The 20,159-nt window shown below is 34.9% G+C and overlaps 2 protein-coding genes across 2 annotated transcripts; one reads left to right on the top strand and one right to left on the bottom strand.

Annotated features, from left to right (window-relative positions):
- Positions 1 to 5,078: 5,078 nt before the first annotated feature.
- Positions 5,079 to 7,459, top strand: LOC142638957 (uncharacterized). Its single transcript, XM_075813032.1, has one exon. It carries the CDS (start codon positions 5,192 to 5,194, stop codon positions 6,977 to 6,979), a length of 1,788 nt encoding a protein of 595 aa, XP_075669147.1. The 5' UTR covers positions 5,079 to 5,191; the 3' UTR covers positions 6,980 to 7,459.
- A 2,671-nt stretch (positions 7,460 to 10,130) lies between these two features.
- Positions 10,131 to 19,822, bottom strand: LOC142639223 (nuclear/nucleolar GTPase 2). The gene is made up of 11 exons (XM_075813358.1): positions 19,497 to 19,822; positions 18,612 to 18,745; positions 17,951 to 18,080; positions 17,581 to 17,741; positions 15,704 to 15,805; positions 15,493 to 15,597; positions 14,407 to 14,535; positions 13,271 to 13,411; positions 12,215 to 12,315; positions 11,482 to 11,539; positions 10,131 to 10,730 (listed from the first exon to the last, which is right to left on the bottom strand). The coding sequence occupies exons 1-11, from the start codon at positions 19,729 to 19,731 to the stop codon at positions 10,380 to 10,382; spliced, it is 1,647 nt and encodes a 548-aa protein (XP_075669473.1). The 5' UTR covers positions 19,732 to 19,822; the 3' UTR covers positions 10,131 to 10,379.
- Positions 19,823 to 20,159: the final 337 nt, after the last annotated feature.

Here is a 20,159-nt window from a genome sequence, read left to right as displayed (position 1 = left end):
CCTACCACTTATAATTATTTACATTGTATACATAGATGTACTCAACTCTTCTTTCTTGATAATGTTATGGTGACCTCTTTTAATTTCATGTTCTCACACTTGTACTAAATGTTCTTCTTGGATTATGAAAATAATTATTTTATCTATCATTGTTTATGCAAAAGATATTGCTTGTACATTTTAAATTTTCCTGAAAACATTCCCATAGAGCCATGTTCATTGACAAGCCAGCTCACCAGTATTTATTGCTTGCTTTGGATGTTTAAGAATTGGAAATGACTTGTTTATAATCCTCTTCTTGAACTATTTTTGTCATCCCTCATTCCTTAGCCAAGCTATAGCCTATAGAAGAGTACTTGGTAACAGGCTAAGCATATCATATGAGATCTCATACTAATTCCCTACAGGCAAATCTGTGTCAAATTGCATTTCATATTTCTGTTCTTCTCGACCCCCCTGAATTGTCAAGTTTCCAAATCACTATGTTCATGATTAGATTTTAGTTGAACATGGCAAGTTTGGACCTTTAAAAAAGAAAATTATGGCAAAACAGAATAGTCACAACTCAGCTCCAAATCACAATGTTGTATGATCTTGTGGTAGGCCAAGACCAGTGTTCTCCTACAGTGTGTATATATATAATGCGTGTGATACAATTAAGGTAAGGTAAGGTAAGATGTATTCAATTCAAGAACTACATCATCATCATGATTTGAGATTCAAACCTAAGACCTATACCATCTTTATCCCCCTCCCCATCACTACCTAAGCTGAGATCTTGGAGCCAGGACCTGAGGACTTTATCAACTTCACAAAAATGAACTTTGAACTTTTAGTGACCTGAGGACCTTACATACCTTACAAATCAGTCAGTTGGTGTCAATGCTGATGTCTATCCTTAGAGATTCAAGTGTTCCTTTTTTAAAAAATAAAATAAAATTCTGGCAAACAGAACAGAGGGGATTGTTTCAAAATTTTGTATTTATGTTAAATTTCCAGCAGTGCAATTCTGTTCTAGATGGTTATGTTATTTTTTTTTTAAAAACCAATGCCTAGTTGTGAATCCACTGAACTTGCAATCCCCCCCCCCCTTTTTTTTGCAATTCATTTTATGTATAGTGCTTCTGTAAAATAAATCATTCATCTTTCATAGGGTGCTGCTTTTGTCTTCTTACTCATTCTTATATTCTGTCTCAAGTGCATATTGGTGAAGCCATCAATAGATATGTATTGATAGTAGAATTAATCATGAAGAAAATCAGGAAGCTCTATGTACATGGATGCATATTTTTGTAATTCAATTTTCATTTAAGGGAATTTTTTAAAGAGTTAGTTAGCATATGAAAAAACTGAAGATTTTCATCATTTCTGTACAATTTGTTATTATGTGAAACATATTTTTTTGCATGCAACATACCATGTATCCTTTCTTGTGTTCTCTTTCCTGTCCATACTATATATAAAAATGGAGGCCTTTAGCTTCAATTAAGATCACATCTTGTTGAGCCACATAGGACTCCTTGCCTTGTCTCCTCTTAAAAAGCTAAGCTGCCACTTCTTCTTCTTCAAAAGTTAGTCGTTTCAGATTGCCAGCCTTTCTCTCTTCTTCATTAAAGGGTTGTTCTTACATTCCAGTTTTCTTCTATTAAAAGTGAATTGAACCAGTGTAAGGGTCGTTTTCAGAATTTATCCAAATTGAAATACTCCCCCTCTTCTCTCGGCTTTTCTATTCATCAAAGATCTGTCAAGAAAGCCATCAAATTAGACTTCAAAAAAAAGGACAGATGATTACTAGCCAGGAAGAAAGAGGGAAAGAACTTTAAGGTTAAGAGAGACAGTCACATTTGTTTTTAATACAAATATGGTGTCACAATATATATATAATGTGTGTGTGCACGCGCAATTTTTTTCCCCTTTGTTTGCTTATCCTACGTGGAAGAGTATGGGGAATGTCTCAATATATGGCTAATGAAAGAGTATGGGGATGCATCCTCCTGGACCAAAATTGAAATTCTGGGCTCCTACCAAATCTAAAAGCCTTTAGGAAGGGTGGAGAGGTTATTTTGGACATGAAAATGGAGAATTTGTCTCACGAGTCCTTGAGACCCAAGAGATTAAAGATCTTAGGATTGTTCGAAATTGTCATGCTTTTGTTGATTCTTATGTTGAGAGTATAGTTTTGCTCGACAAACCAACCATGCATTTACATAGAGAAGAAACTGTAGGAACAATGACAGGCAAGGAGCAATTTATTATGGTCCTTACATTTATGGAACAACAAAAGGCAAAGAGCAATCTATTATGGTCCTTACATTTATGTTTTTCGCTTTGATGGTACCTGTTTTCATTGCTCTCAAGCCTGAGGACTCTCGCTTATAGACTATGTTTCAATGTTTATTGTGTTATTTTCTTTTTGTTTTAGTTTGTAATTCCTTAGGCCACTTTATGCCATTTGTATATGAAGTAGTCTCTTTTAATAAAATTTTATTACTTATAAAAAAAATTAGAATATATATGGCACTTTTCTTAAAATTCTTATTTCTGAGTGATTGGCTTAATGGAGTGGTTTTATATTTAAAATAGATAGCGTATCAGTTATCAGTTATTATGTGAAACATATCTTGGTGCATGCAGCATACCATGTGTCCTTTCTTGTGTTCACTTCCCTAAAACTTTAATCAAAATCAGAATAAGTTTCAGGGAGACCAGCAAATTGGTATTTTTTTGGTGGTTGGTTAGATACAAATGTGCATCTGTTAGTTATTGTTGAAAATGGAATGATCTGGATGACTGGATCTGCTTTTGTTGATGGGGATTGCATGTATAGTATAATCAATATTGTAAACTCATAAGCTACTCTTCATATTGACTTGTATCTAATTACATGTATGTGTTCCATCAAAAGAAAAATTATTGCATGTATGCGCCTCGGGTATGATGCCAGTACGACAGTACTTGTCTGATATAGATGAATTCTGTTGGTATCTCACACCCTTGATCTGATGCCGGTACTTGTCTGATATCAGATGGACTAGTACAGTCACCTAATGCACACAAACCAACCAGATGGTAATGCATTTTCACAAGGTCAATGGTTTTATTCAACAAACATGATAATTAAAAGCACTAAAGAGTGTATCATTCTATATTATAATACAGAAACAAATTTCTCTTGTTGAAGGCAACTTTCTAGTGCATGGCGACTCAAAGAAAGAATCTTTGCTGGCTCGCTATTAGTTTTTGAAAGATCCTACCCAGAGAAATTACATCTTATTATCTGCACTTTTCTATCTGGTCTAGCATCAGAATTGATATATTGACATGGATTCATTGCCTAATTTGATTCTCTACAAGTATGCTATATACAAAAATGATTAGTTGCTAATAATTCCATATGAATGTTATATTCAATTTTTTCAGTCATTTCTGCAATTTTTTTAGAAAAAAAAAACACTTAACCCCAGTCCATCTTCTTTCACCGATGTGCTCTTGACCTCCAACCTGTGGTCACTTAGCAACCAGGCTACTGATTTGTAGCTTGTTGGTAGATTTGAATCTTATAAGGTGTAGTAGACCCATAGTCAAAGTTCTCCTTTCATGCCCAATTTCTCCAATGTGACTAGATTTTGATGCCAATAGTTTGGATTTGAAATCTCTCTTTCTTATTTGGATATGTACATGGAAGTAGAACTGTCCTCCCAGGACATCGATTTATTGAAATGCAAAAAATGACACAACCCTAGCACATGGGAAGCATAAAACGTGAATTGTGTAAAAAAAAAAAATTCAAAGTTAAAATAAATTAAAGGTCCAAATAAATCATGGAAGAAGAGAAGGAGAAGCAACTAGATCCAGCTATCACTCAAAAATCGACCACTAGTCTAAGCTTCAACTTATCACAGAAAGATGGAACCCCTCAAAGGTCCAAACATGTATATAACTGCCTTAAGCCCTTACCAAGGCCAACTGCAAGCAGCTGACATAAATCTACACCTGCAGCTGTCTTAAGGACCAATGTAAATCACCTGTGTTTGCAACTACACGTCAAGTTGACTATTGACAGAGTATCACAAATGGAATTTGAAGTGATAATTGATTTATCTATCGACATTTAAGGACCTCCCTTGTGACACAATTGTGAGAGACTGAGAGTTCAAACCACCCAACTATATTTAGCAAGAAATGATATCTGGGAATTAATGTAATGTACCGATTACCCTGTGCACTTGAAAAAGGCAGATAGGTTCGCCGGTGAAGGCAATTAAAGTTACAAGACCAAAAGTACTCACCTCTTCTTATGTTCAAATCTGCCATCTACGTGGCAGCAGTGGGCAACTCTCAGAGATTCATGAAAATATCATTCTGTGTGGCCTCCAGTGTCCTTAAACACTACTATTCAGCAATTTAATAGCTCACCAAAAATAATTAACTTTGTCAAACATTTTAAGTTACCTGGTTAACGTTACATGTTGGAGCCAGGCATAGAAATACAGAGAGATATTCAAAATTAATGTTCAAATAAAAGATTGAATTAACCAAAATAATTGAGATAAATCAAGAACAGATACTTGATTATATGGCAATCCAATTGGCTCAAGATTTTTATTATGGTTACAGGTGGTAGAATATGCATGGCAGGCAAAATTCAGGCCCTGCAGTAGGTATTTTCAAGTCAAAACTTTCAAAGTCTAAAAATGTATTGAAGACAATATACAACTAACAGCTATGAATTATTCATTTTTCATCAGTTAAAATTGTTTTAAGTGATATATCATATATGATATCTCATGGCCAACCACGATTACAGGTAGAGAGGACACTTGGCGGACGTGCTGATCGAAACCTAGGTTTTCTTTTTTTGGTGTTGATTCCAAACTAACCTATATTTTATTTTATTGTTAGTTCTACAATCACACTTTGCCATAACTTTTGGCCGCAATTTGATATCCGAGTGATTTGATTGTAACTGGTAAATTATCACTTTCGTATGGACCCCAAAACTCAGAGTCTCATTTTATATAGTGATCCAATTTGGCCAAGCTTTGCATATTCATATTCACACTGTTGTAGGCCATATATTCCCTCTTCTTTCTTTCATTTCTTGTTTTTTCCCTCTCGTTAAAACGTTTAGAAATATTCTATCGTTCAAAACAGAGGGGAGAGCGAGAGATAACTAGTAACTACTATCAGAATGAAAAGCAAAGGCATGACCACCCTCAAGTTCTCAAGAACAACACACCATTCCTTCTCTTCATCTTCAGCCTGGTACAAGTACACTCCTCCACCATCACCTCACCAAGAAGACCCTGTACTCTCAGCAATCTCTAAAGCCATTCTCAACTCCAAAACCAAACCACTCCACCACTCCTCTCTCAGAAACCTCCTCACTTCTTTCACACCCCAAGATGTTATCAACCTCATCAACCACAACCCCTACTCTCTCTCTCCACACTCTCTCCTTTCCTTCTTCCAATGCCTCTCTTCTCACCCCACTTTCCGCCACACCCTCCATTCCTATTGCACCATGGCCCACTTCCTCTGCTCCCACAACATGTTCCCTCAAGCCCAGTCACTCCTCCACTTCCTTGTCTCTAGGAAAGGCAAGGACTCGGCTTGCTCTGTTTTTGCTTCCCTCGTCGAAACCAAAGGTACCCATTACTCCAATTCTGTGTTTGATGCTTTGATGATTGCGTATACGGATAATGGTTTTGTTTCTGATGCTATTCAGTGCTTTAGATTGGTTAGGAAGCATAATTTTCGAGTCCCATTTCGAGGGTGTGGGTCTTTGCTTGATAAGATGATGAAGTCGAAGACAGCCTCATCGGCTTGTGCGTTTTATATGGAGGTTTTGAATTGTGGGTATCCACCAAATGTGTGTAACTTCAATGTTTTGATGCATAAATTGTGTAAAGAGGGTAAAATTAGGGAAGCCCAGCTTGTGTTTGAGGAAATTCCGAAGTGGGGTTTGCGTCCCACGGTTGTTAGTTTCAATACTTTGATTAATGGGTATTGTAAGTGTGGGGATTTAAAGGAGGGGTTTAGGTTAAAAAGGGTTATGGAGGAGAGTAAAATGCATCCTGATGTTTTTACTTACAGTGTTTTGATTCACGGGTTGTGTAAGGAGGGTAGCTTGGATGATGCGAATAGGTTGTTTGATGAAATGTGTGAGAGGGGGTTGGTTCCGAATTATGTTACTTTCACGACATTGATTGATGGGCAATGTAAGAATGGGAGAGTTGATTTGGCCATGGAAATTTATCAGCAAATGTTGGGGAAAGGTGTGAAACCTGATTTGATTACGTATAATACACTCATCAATGGACTTTTCAAGATTGGAGATTTGAAAGAAGTGAGGAACCTTGTTAATGAGATGAGTGCGAGGGGATTGAAGCCTGACATGATCACATACACTATTCTTATTGATGGGAATTGCAAGGAAGGAGATTTAGAATCAGCCTTAAAGATTAGGAAGAGAATGAGTGATGAAGGGATTGAACTTGATAATGTGGCTTTCACAGCTCTTATTTCAGGGCTGTGTAGGGAAGGAAGAGTTGTTGATGCAGAAAGAACGATGAGGGAGATGTTGAGTGCTGGTATGAAACCTGATGATGCAACATATACCATGATCATGGATGGTTTTTGTAAGAAGGGTGGTGTTAAAATGGCTTTTACGTTGCTCAAAGAAATTCAGAGTGATGGCCATGTTCCAGGTGTTGTAACGTATAACGTACTTATGAATGGCCTTTGTAAGCTAGGGCAGATGAAAAATGCAAATATGCTCTTAGATGCTATGCTTAATTTGGGGGTGGTTCCAGATGATATTACATACAACATTTTGTTAGAAGGGCATTGCAAGAATGGAAACCCAGAGCATTTTGATAAATTACGAAGTGAAAAAGGCCTTATTTCAGATTATGCTTCTTATACTTTAATAGTTAATGAAATCAATAAAACTTTAAAGGATCGCCAAAGGAGATGATTACCGTATCTCTTGGAAAAATTACAAGGCTAGTTGGCTCAATAGACTGGTGAAGGCCAGTCTGGAACATGAACATGGGAGACTTAGATGATTTCTTTACTTTCCATCTGCTAAGAGAACAAAAATGAATAGAGAGACTTAAGATGATTGCCATCGTAGATATGGTTTTCTATCATGGACATGGTTGCAGCTCTCTGACAGATTTTGAAACAGGAACAGAGAGTTGCTTTCATTTGGCTATATCGTCAAAATAAGGCAACATTTCCTTTTGAGCCAAAGACACTATCTTGATAATTTCTTGATGTGTTTTTTTTTATTCTATGGATGACCGGAAGCACTTTGAGAGATTTGATCATTGTCTCAAAATTTTCTGAGACGGAGAAGACTTTCACTGAACACTATCAGGTTTGTTGTGTATACATCTTAGAAGCTACATCTCACTTTCATGTTCTAAGCATCTTCTTTCCTTGTATAATAGAAGGTAAGGCATATATATATATATATATATATATATATATATATATATATATATATATATGAGAATTGACAGATATAACAGTAAATGACTATATGCAATTACAAGGATCTTGCTTGCTAATTGACTTGTGCTACGGATACGATGATATTTATGTGGCACCTCAAGTCAAATGGCTTTTAGATTATGTATACAAGAACTTGGGGGACTTGGGGGTTGTCATTGAAATAGGCACCGAAATAGATGCTCAGAGAGCTCCTGAACTAGGACTGAGACACCCTCAAAAATCCCGTGGTTCACTAGAATTTTAACCAATAGAGCACTACAATAACTTGATTTTTAAGTTGATCTAATCTGATAAACATATGACTTTTTGCTTTTCCATTTTAATTTTAGTCTCATAATTTTTCTTATAAAATAAATATATTAATTATTTAAAGCTTCATGGCTGGCATGGTTTTAAAGGAAATCGGGTACTTTTAAATCCTCTCATTAGTAGGACAGGGAACAAAAGTAAGAAAGGTATGAGGGAATTAAGGAGTTTAATGTAGGGAATGGAAAGCTCATTTCCTTGTTTGGGAGTTTAAGTGGGAGGGAATGGAATGGGTAGGAGAGAACACTCATTCTTCTTTATTCCCTTAAAACCTCAAATTTGCAGTCCCTCAAATTGGGAGGAATGGGAGAGAATTGAATTAGATTTAATGATTTTTTTACTAAAACTCCCAAAATATCCCTATTCATTCAACCTTTTATTTTAAAATATGGGTCTAATAGTAATATTTTTATAAAATGATATCATTTCATTCTCTCCACATTACTCCCAAACAATATTACTTATATTCCATTTATTTTCATTCCTTTATTTTAAATCATCCAATCTAGATTACATAATTCTATTCCATTTCCATTCTTTTCCATTCATTTCCCTTACTTAAATACATTTCATTCCATTTCATTCCTTTCTATTCTCTTATGATCATTCTATTTCATTCCCTTATGAACTCTCAAAAGGTAGTTTGAAATCCATTGGGTCAGGCTCAAATTAGTATCCATGAATTTAAAAATCCTATTCTGGAATGTGAGCGATTTAAATAATTTTCATAAGAGGGTTATTGTGAATATTTTGCTTAAGGAGCGGAAGGGTGATATTATTTGTTTACAGGAAACAAATTGGACAGTACAAACTCTACCGTTGTGAAAAGTTTATGGGGCAGCCCATTTGTAGATTGGGCAGTTTTGGATGCAATTCACACTACCGGGGATATTTGGTTGGCATAGGATAGGAGATTATTTGAGAAATTTGATTTTTTGTTGGTAGATTTTCTGTTTCTGTTTTGTTGAAGGGAGTAGTAGACGGTTTTGAATGGGTGTGTTCGGGGGTATACGGTCCATCTGATGAAGTGCTAGGAATGATATGTGGGTGGAACATTCCACTTGCAGGTTTTCATTTGCATGAACTTCAGCACAATTGGGGAACATTCTCTGGCATTTCATAAAATGATTTCATAAGAATCAGCTTGATTGAAATATAATAAATATCACTTACTGGTCAAAAAGGAAAACGAAAAAGAAAATAATCCCCTGATTTACTAAAACCATTTTCTTTCAAAATGTGTTATCTCTTTACAACAAGACCAATAATGTCTGTTTGGGAATTCCAGGATAGGTCAAAGGGCAATATGGAAGAGTTAATTGAATAAGTATGCCCTGGAATGAAGACAAGTTGTACTTCTTGTTTCATCTTGTCTATTGATAAACCTAAATGAGTTTTATGAGCATAAAATTGCGGATATGGACCTTCATCTCGTTTCTTTTCTGCCATACATTTATGCTTTAACCCAAATTACGCATTTCCTAATCATATCTGATACATTAACTGAAGGAGCATTGTTGACACTGAATGCCAACCTTCAAATTGTGTAGGTAAAGGAGATACTAGTGGGAGCAAATGAGCTTGATCTGTTGAAGGCACAAAAGAAATTCAGTGCATAACCCCAGAATTTTGTTTTATTCTCATTGATTTCAAGTTTTGGATGCTTGAGGAATGAGTAATACAATACGAGTTTTCAAAAAGAGAGCCTCATTTGATGAAGCTTCTAGGATGGGATTCGAGACGCAGATCCAGAAGCAATTTAAATCTCATGAAAACATAATCGAAATCCCACCCCGCCCTCTGCTCACATGCTCTCCAGGGAGCCACCAAAAAATAAATCTGTATCGATGATGTCTGACGGCCAAGTGTTTGACCCAAGATTGTCCAATTGCATGTCAAAGCACATCAGTCTGGCAAGAATTGAGCCATGTCTACAGCTTCCCTGGTTTTTCATAAGCCGTCTGATACATCAAATAGATTGGATTGATGTTATCAACACGTTTGACTTAATTGCAATAGTAAACATTTAAAAGTTATTTTATATTTTTATTGTCATTCCCATACCATCCAATCAACATATATTTCGTTCTCACTATAGGCAAATGTAAATCAGGTAAAGTTAATAAACCACCCGATGTAAGATGAAACAATGGCTTATGATCAAAGAATTCGAACTGGTTATGAAACAAGCAGAAAGCCGACCCCATAAAACAGCAGTAGCTCTAAAATTTCAAGGTCACAAATCCTGATATAAATAATGTAATTGCCATTGTTCCCAATCGTAGCATGATGAGTTTCCTGCCTTTTAAAATGCATGAAAAGCCAAATTATTAAATTGATTTCCTTAAATTAGATTGTTGGGGGGGAAAAACAATAATATAATTAGGGGTTGTAATTTGATATAATCTGTAATTAAGACAAGCTCCCAGGTATAAATACTCATAAACAAAATTTATTTTAGACATACAAAACTGCCCAGACTACAAAAAGTGATAATCCCTCCGCAAAAAAACCTATGACTAACTAGCAGGAAGCTGACCGGCAATCTCACCCTAGGTTGCTGGACAAAGTTCATGCGCATCACCCTTGGCATCTGAGACCAGCTTGAATTTCTCACCCCCTTCCAGCTTGTCTGTGTCGCCCCTTAACTCGTTCTCACTGAAGAGATCCCTTTGAACAGGGACAGACATTTGCTGCTGGGAGGAAATAACATTTGCAATAGCTCTGAAAGCTGCTGCAGAGGCCTGACTGTTACCCACTTCATCTTGGTCAGCACCAAAAACATTGGGTTCATCTGACGACTTGTCTTCTTGTCGTGGAGGGGGCACAAAAAAGGGTATTTTACCTCTCTGCCAGTCATGGAGGACCATCTTTGCCGCAGTCATCAAGTCAGGTTCACCACCCTAGACAACCCATTTGTAACATAGTAGTGTCAATAATGAAGCACAACTGTTAATTTCAAAAGCAAAAGTAAAACATCAAGAGCCGAGTTGCCATTAATGAATTGGTGTTGTACGCATAAATCTAATGGCACATATGCTAACTGTTCAACGTTCAACGGCATCAGAGTTATGGACACTTGTTTTATGTCTCTTGGAGGAAAGTTAGGCAATGCAGAGTTCAGTGATTGCCCACTTAACATGCTGGAAAGGGGTAAGCATGATAGTAAAGAGGTTTTGGAGTCAATTTTTTCTGTGCTTAATGAGTAACACTGTATAGGCATACTTTTGAGGGAAAGGACATGGCACATCTGAAGTTTTTGTTCCTCATCTATGAGTGGATGTTGACTTTCACCTCTTTTACCACCTAAAACCTTGCTGACTTCCATGCTGATATGAAGTTTTTTCAATACCATTGTAATTTTTTTTTTGTTTCTCTTTTTGGCTCTTCTTTTGTATACTTCCCATGTACTAGGGTTGTGCCCCTTCCTATTCTTTTTTAATGAAATTACTTATAAAAAAAGAACCTCAAAGACACATAAGAAAAGGCAATAGTCTTCTAATCTTGTTAAAAATCATATCAAGCTGAATTGAAGAATAATTGCAAGCATTCGACAAAAGTGGTATCCTAACATCACCATTAAGCATTATAGCTAATATACCTTACTTATCAAAAATAATATATATATATATATATATATATATATAATTGTACCTTCAAAAGCTTTCCTGTCAATTTGCATAGCTGAACTAGGAAGTCATTATCATCATTCCTGAGATCACCACCAAACAAATAATTAGCATTCTGCAAACAATGTTGTATATTTCTTTTAAAAAAACGAAAAGAAAAACAGGCAAATAAAGGAATTAAGAGTCTCATACAGAAGCCTAGACAAAGCAAGCAAACAAAATAATACACATGCTATAAAATCCTAAAATAAAAACCAAGGAAAATGTTAAACTGCACCCTTTTTTGTATTTACTTATTGTCAAATTCACTAAAGCCAGACTCAAGATAACTCTTACCTGAAATCCATTGATAGCAATCAGTGATAATGATCCATGTGACTTCTATATCTAATATCCAATATTTGGTATTTTTAACACCAAGAAGACCCAAGAAATGACGGTGTATAACATAAAAAGCAAGAATGAATTCTGATGTTGTGAAGTTTAGACCTTTGCTCATAGCTGCAGTTTTAACACCAACGAAAGCCCAGGACAATCAAAGTGGAAAGAGACCACTTGACAATGAGCTCTAACCCAACTGGCACCTCCTCCCCTGTAAGTGCTACATGGAGGGAGAGATCTTGGCAAGACCCACCAAAAATAAAAGTGCAAACAGACCTCTTGCCAAGAGATACTTGGAGGCAGGATGCTCTAGAATGTCTTATTAGAATCATGACATGATATTTTATTAAAATTAAAACTATAGAAGAGAGACGCACCAATCTTTTATCTTATATGCTCTTTCCAAGTGCTCCTTCTTCACACGTTTCAAAACTTCTCCAATGTGTTCAGAAGCATCCTGCAGGTTCGTGACACGTACCTGGAAACAAGGGCAAAATCCTTATTAAAAACAATATAAATGACTCATAAATTACCAATTTGCTTAATAAAAACACACAAGCATTAATATGAAATAGAAAGAGAGAGACAATGGAGTCCTCTACAGATCCAATAAAATAAAGAGGCAAGATAGCAATCATTAGGGAGAAGGACCTTATATAACACAGCAAAATCCAAATAGGCTAGCCCCACGTATAATATGCAACAATAAGGTAAGATTAATTTACTAACATGATGACCGAATTCTCATAGATCAAGTAAAACAGATACATCATATAAAAATTAAAATTAAAATTAATACAAAAACTTCAAACATATAAACCACAAATAAAAATAAAAGGCACACCAAAACATGGCAAGATAGCAATCATTAGGGAGAAGGACCTTATATAACAAAGCAAGATCCAAATAGGCTAGCCCCATATATAATATGCAACAATAAGGTAAGATTAATTTACTAACATGATGACCAAATTCTCATAGTCAAGTAAAACAGATACATCATCTCAAAAAAAAAATTAATAAAACTAATAAAAAAAACTTCAAACATATAAACCACAAATAAAAAAAAATGAAAGGCACACCAAAACATGGATAAAAGCAAACTAGTTTTAAAAATGTTTGTGGAATTGTTATACAAGACTAATACCTAAGATAAACTAAATTAACCCTGAACAATTTCAACTCTAGCTCAAGACAGTTTGAACATGATGCCCAATCACATGGCACATACAATACAGGTTTGACCACAACTTCACTGCATAATGTAACTCAATCATGATGATATTGCTTCAATGGCACAAGCCTGTATTCTACAGTTTAGAAACCAAAGGCATAGTTGAGAACAAATAAGGATAATTATAACAATAGCATCAGCAAATCAATGTTTCGAAATTGGTTAAAATTTATCATGGAAGCACATAATTAGAACATACCACGCCCTTCAATACAACATCTGTTTCAGAGTCACTGCTCTTATAAACAACTCCAGGGCTGTCAATCAAATGGATCCTATTTGTGAGGGTAATATACTTCCACACTTTAGTCTCACCAGGAATAGGAGCAACATTGCAAACCTTTGAAGAAGAACACAAGTATGTCAGTAAACCAAACCATTAGCACAACCTCATCACATATAAGCAATAGATCACAAACATCATTAAAATCAAAGTCCTTTTTTTTCATCTTATCAGTAAACTGGACGCTCTTTCTCTTGACCAGATAAATTGGACTCTCTCTTTTTTTATGGATAAGAAATATTGAACTTGTCTTTCCTCAAGAAGGAACACAAGGATATATATCCTAAGAATGGGACTCTTTACCAATGTCCTTTGCCGGCAAGCTTCTTGGTATTGACAGGAATAGTAAAATGTGCATGCAATGTGTAACTTGAAGCATCCAAAGAAATATTCTTGCAATGTAAGATCAAGATTTAATCAAAGAAGACACTACCAGAATTGCATAGATTTTACATGACAAAAAACTTGTGCTGACCAACAACAAAAAAGAAAATTCATAGCTTTAAGCCACCATCACAAAATGCACAAAGCTTATTGCAGGAATTTGATTATGCTTTCTTGTTTTGGCCTCCCAAAATATAGCTCCACACTCATGCATGTGTTTCAGGCAGTAGGTTGAGCTACAGCCTGGCAGAATGCCACCGAAAGCACACAGTTGGGAGGTTGAGGATGTTGTACGACAAGCTACATATCTCAACTCTAAATAACATGTTCATATCCTAACATTATGGGGCATTCAAAGTCTACTACAGCATAACCAGAACAAATCACAAAAAAATTTTAAAAGTAAAATGAGTCCAAATTTAAATGCAAACTACTTGCACTGCACAAAAGGTAACCAAATTGTTTAAGTTCTATTTTATGATTCAATGATCAAACTACTATAATATATCAAATATAACATTTAGAGAAATAAATATATGAATAGATCCTTGTTTATACAAACAGGCCTTGTATATATGATTATGTGTGTGCCTGCACACCCTTAAATTAAACTAGCAGCTGTAGAAGAATAACACATTATAGGCAGCAAAGGAGAAGAGAAATATTACATTCTTTGTGCGAAGTGTATTGATAACCGACGACTTTCCAACATTGGGATACCCAACAAATCCGACAGATATGGATTGCTTGTCACTTTTTATGCGAGCAAATTGTCTCAATACTGACAGAAGAGAACCCTAAGTCCAAGAAAGATATAAATTTGAAAAAGAACATATTAGAACAGCTTTTTAAGCTAAATCACACTAAGAGTTACGCATATACAATGTGCCATTTATATATTCAATGAATCCTAAACTTTGAGTATAAGGTCCTTCCATACTAATCATGTTAAGTGTCTGTTTGGGAACAACTTATTTAGCTGAAACTAAAAACTTTATGCTGAAAATACTGTAGATAAAGGTAAAAGTTAACTAAAATAGTACAGTGAGACCCATGAATAGTACCAAAAAGTGCAATAGGACCCATGAATAGTACCAAAAATAAGCTAGCTTTTTAGGCCATTGCCAAACACAACCTAACAGTTCCTTTAGACGTGGCTTGAAAATAAAAGAAGGAAATGAAAAGAAAAAAAAGTGTGTTGTGTATTTGGCCATAACATTATATGTCTACATTGTAGGACAATTGTTGGTCATATAATTTGGCCAAACTAATTGAATCGAATTGAGTTTTTTTTTAACTCCCCCCATCCCAATTTATTAGGCCTGTTTAGCAAATCCAACTTTTTAAAAGAACATCATTTAATGCGTTTTCTTTTACATAAAAGATAAAATTTTCCAAAACTATGCTCCCTAATTTAAACTTTAGTGAAAGAGGGGCATTGACATTTTATATAATGTAAAAAAATATGTTAGGAAATTTATTTATTGATAGTAATAGAGGCCTAAAAATTAAGGACGGAGGGAGTATATGAGTTAGGCCCCAAGGGGAGGGGGGCAAATGAAAATTCAAAGTAGTGACATTTGCTTCATGAGATGTATGTAATATAGTAGTGCGTATAAAAGGGGAGGCAATATTATAGGAAACATCTGGAATTTGTAATAATAATAATTTCTGCAAAGCATACCACACATTGTTAGATATCAAGAAGTTAGCAGCTATCACGACCACAAAGTTACATGAGCCAATAAGGGTACCTTGCCAAATGACTTTTTGATGCTTGCATGGAATGCTAGAGTTGGATATTCCTTCGATAACACTCTAAGCCATCCTTTTGTAGCCCAAGCAGGAATAAGATCACACTGAGAAAACCGAACATTAGAATGTTCAAGCAGCAGGAGGGAACATAAAAGAATAAGGAAATCCTTATCATCTCACTAAACTCATGATGTATAAAATGCAACAAACCTTGTTTAACAAAAAAATCAAGTTTTTATGCTTGCAATGCTCTTTCAAATGCTTCTCTAGATGGTAACATCTCGTACCTAGTGGGTCCCTCCCATCCAAAACCTGCAATGCATAAGAACAAATTGAAAGGAACAAAAGAAATTAGGAAGGGAAAGGGGAATGCTCAATCAAGCAAAATGTGTCCTACCGGCAGTATTTTGGCATGAAAAGGCATGGCAAGCAAGCATAAGAAAAAATAAATCACAAAAAAAATAATAATAAATTAGATCATTTGATAATTCCAACTATAGTAGTCAAAATGTAAATCATATCAGGAATTGATTTTTTTTTTTTCTGTATCGTGTATCATAAGATACACAAACACTAATAAAATTTATACAAAAATTACAGATATACATAAAAACAAAAAAAGATTATATTCATTATAAATTCAGATTATATTCAACTAACTACTAATTTAATATCACTTTATGTAATAATATTTAACAAGCTAACTAAATAAATCAAATTAACTTGTGTATAATATACATATTCAAATTGACTAAACTCAAAAATGATAATACATGACAAATAACCCAAAACATTAATTTATTTTCATCATATTCTTCACCTTGCCTAATCAAATTCATCTACATTAGTATTATCATCATGTTCATCATTTTGCAAATTTATTTCTTCATTGAAATTTTATTTATCATCATCAACTCTCTTATTGTTCTTTTATTTTAATAAAATTTTTGTTTTTTTTTTTTTAATACTTCTTCTTGGCATACTAACTTCTTTGACTAATAATAACAGTGACAAAATTTTTTTAAAAAAAATCATTATATTGTCAATTAATACCTCATTCATAGTATAGAAAGAAATTTGCAAATATGAAAGTAGAGTGTAAGTGTGTAGTCCAAATTTTGTACAAGAAGGAGAAAAAAAAAACTTTTGATAAATTAAATAACCTAATAATTTTGTGTTAAAAACAAATCTAACAACTTGTTGGATTCAAATAAAAGCACAAATTTTAACCAAAAAACCCCATTTTAAGACATGTATCATACAATTCATGAGCACTTACAATACACCCTTACAATATAGAACTTTTTATACACGATACGATACTTATTGTACGATACATATCGCGTATTGTACGATACTAACCACTATGATTCCAACCACCCATGTAACAAGCTCCTTAAAAAACATTGTCACCAATAATTAACCATCCACAATAATGCCTAGGGAGTACAAAGCAAGCAATACCCTAAAAATAGAACAAGAATCAAAGCAGCTTGCCTAGAAGGTGAAATTTTATACATTAATTTTTTTTTATATAAGAAAATAAATTTTAATAGAATGTAGGCACCAATAGACGCAAACTGCTGGAAATCAAAGCAGCTTGCCTGGAAGGTGACCCTTTAATAGTTGATTTTTGAGAAGGGCCTCTTAAAAAGGCTAAATCCTATGCCATTTCCCTCTTCTCTCCCTTCTCTTTAAACTCACCCCCCCCCCCCAAAAAAACACAATAAATTTATAAAAATAAATAAATAAATAAATAAAAACCCTAGAAAAATATAATGTGTGAAGTTCAGTAAGCAGATTAGTCAACACTCTCAGCCTTTTTTTTTTTATCGGTAACTTCTCTCTGCCATTTGATAGGGCAACAGATGCTAACCTTCCCTTGGTACATGTAGCCTCCCCCAATAAATCAATATCAAGATTACAAAGGGCTAAAAATTAAAAATTAAAAAAGCTAACAAAATATAAAAAAGTGGCTATGATAACTGAGAGCGAGAAACAAGACAGATTTTTTTTTATAAGTAAGAAAAAAAAAAGACATATAAATAGATTTATACATTTCAACCAATCAACAAAGAAACACTAACCTGGACAACCACATCAGAAGAGTCTACTACTTTATAGAGCTCACCCCATATACGCTTACTTTGACCCTTTTCAAACATTGTATGCCGAACCAGGTCCCGAAGTCCATCTTCTTCATTTCCTTCAGCAGAGGCATTAGCAACATGCTTCTGCTCAAAGGCATCTAAGTAATCAATAAAAATAAATTAAATAAATAAACGTTTTAAATTCATAATATACTGAACTATCACATGAAACTGCAAACAAAAAATGCTTTTTTCGCATTTTAACCATGGCCCAGTCCAAAGAGGCCAACCAACTAAATGGAAAGAAGACCTAGAAGAGGGAGAAAGACTGAAAGAGAGGAGAGAGGAGGGAAGGACATTTATGTACCCTGGGAACCATCAGCTTTTTTAACCAAGGAATCATAATCTGCTGCCATGAGCTTTGGACGCTTCCTCTTTGACTTAGGCCCAAATGTATTCTCAAATGGCTGAGTGTCAAGAAGATGAACTCTGGCTTGCTTCACAGATATATAAAGCACTCAATTAGCAAATGAAAATACATAATACTTTCAACAATCTAAACTCTGACTACAAAACTTGCTTGAACAATAAAACGTGTCACTATTTCCGCTAATAATTCACAAAATTTAGCATTTATCATGACTGCATGTATCAAAACCAACTAAATCTTGTAAACCAAATTAATCAATGATTTCAATGTTTGATCATGTATGCAATGCCAATTGATTTTGATCAGTATCGTTTTAGCAGTGACTATAGATATTTCCATACTTCCCATGTACTAGGGCAGTGCAGGTTTTTTTTTTCTCTCTTCAATTGAATATTAATATTACTTATCAAAAAAGCTGTGACTATAGATATTTCCAAGGTGTGGAAGATAAATATGTGACACCAAACACAATGGAACAAACAACTATAGTTCAGCTCAAAATGGTATAATTCCCTTTCTTTTTTGTGCACCAGGTGTAAATAATTTATGATTCCTCCACAAAGTGGAACAGAAAGCTAAAATCAAGAAAGCTCAATACCTTTTGGTGATCATTTACGAGGGACCAGGGAACACTCTTCGAATTTACTATGACATGGTAGCCACTAGACATATGGTTTTGAATCTCTTCACGGCAAACTTCAAGCTTTTTCTGATCCACCACACGAGTATTCCCTGCAAATTCAGCCAAAAATTTTAATGAGAACTGCAAGTTTGTTAATTGTCCCCAAATTAGAGATTAAGTGATAATCACTGTGTAAATAAAAAAAAGTTATTTGCAAATACTTCTACTAACTTTGATCCCTTTTCTTTTCAAAATTACTTACATAATGTTAACATAATACCTACGATGATATTATTTCTTTGAACCATAAATGCGGTATAGCTTTGCAGAGAAAAAGCTCTCCTCGTCACACAATGCCTACAATGATGGACAAAAGAAATGAAAAGATAAGACCACCCCCCCCCCCCCCACACTAGATAGGGCTTCTTTCGCTCTTTTTACAGCCTCTTGGATTGACAAAAGAAACAAATTTACAACTCATTAAAACTCTAAAACTAACCTAGACCTTAACACACAGAATTTCCATCAAAAACCGAAACTTCTCACTACAATTCCTTGGTTTCTAAGCAATACTTACTTTGAGTTAGTAAACCGAATTCTAAAGCTGAAAAAACTTGATACAATCTATAAGCAGAAACTAAACCCTAATTATTTCAATTCAATCGGAGCAGGAAAAGCACAAAAACTAACTTAAAATGAATCTCTTTACTACAATTCCTTCGTTTCTAAGCAATGCTTACTTTGAATTTCTAACACGGAAACTTTTCAATACAATCAATATAAGCAGAAACCAAACCCTAATTGCATTAACTCAAAGCATATGATATGATATGATATGCAATTCAAATTGGGGATATTTACCGAACCACTGGCGGTTGGGTTGGATTCGAGTGTCGGGCAACTCTTTGGATTGGAGTTCGTGCTTGAGGATCTTGCCGCCGCTGTTACGCTTGGGCCTGGTGTTGTACATCTTGAGGCGGCGCACGGTGGCGGCGCTACGCTTGGACCCATTCTTCCCGCCGTCGCTACGGTTGGCGTCCAGCGAGTGCTTCGGCTTTCCCGACACGTTCACCTTCTTCTCCGTCTTCTTCGCCATTTTAGGGATTAGCAGCTACAAGCTGAGATCTAGGGTTTTAAGAAGAGGAGAGAGGAGAGTCGGTGCCTCGAAAAGATGGAAAAATATAGATGGACGGAGCTTTAAAATATATGATCTGGTCCTCAGCTTTTAGGTTATTGCATTTTGGTACTATTAAAAATTTAAATTTGTGGCAATGTATTCATGCTCTTTTTTAAACACGGTTCAAAAAAACTGTTGAATTGTGCTAGCCTAGGGTCACAAAAAATTATCATTCCAAGATATTCATCCCTTGTTAACAAAGTTTGGTTACAAACTTGATTATTGTCTAAGCCTACTACAACTTTCTTTAAAAAAAATTACATTGCTATGTATTTTAAAAATTTAACTGTTAGATTGCATGTTATTTATGTTATTAACACACATGTTAATTTTTTTGTCAATTAGAT

Source organism: Castanea sativa, chromosome 6 (genome assembly GCF_040712315.1).
Source record: "Castanea sativa cultivar Marrone di Chiusa Pesio chromosome 6, ASM4071231v1".
Lineage (NCBI taxonomy): Eukaryota > Viridiplantae > Streptophyta > Magnoliopsida > Fagales > Fagaceae > Castanea > Castanea sativa.
This window is presented reverse-complemented; position numbering and strand designations above follow the sequence as displayed.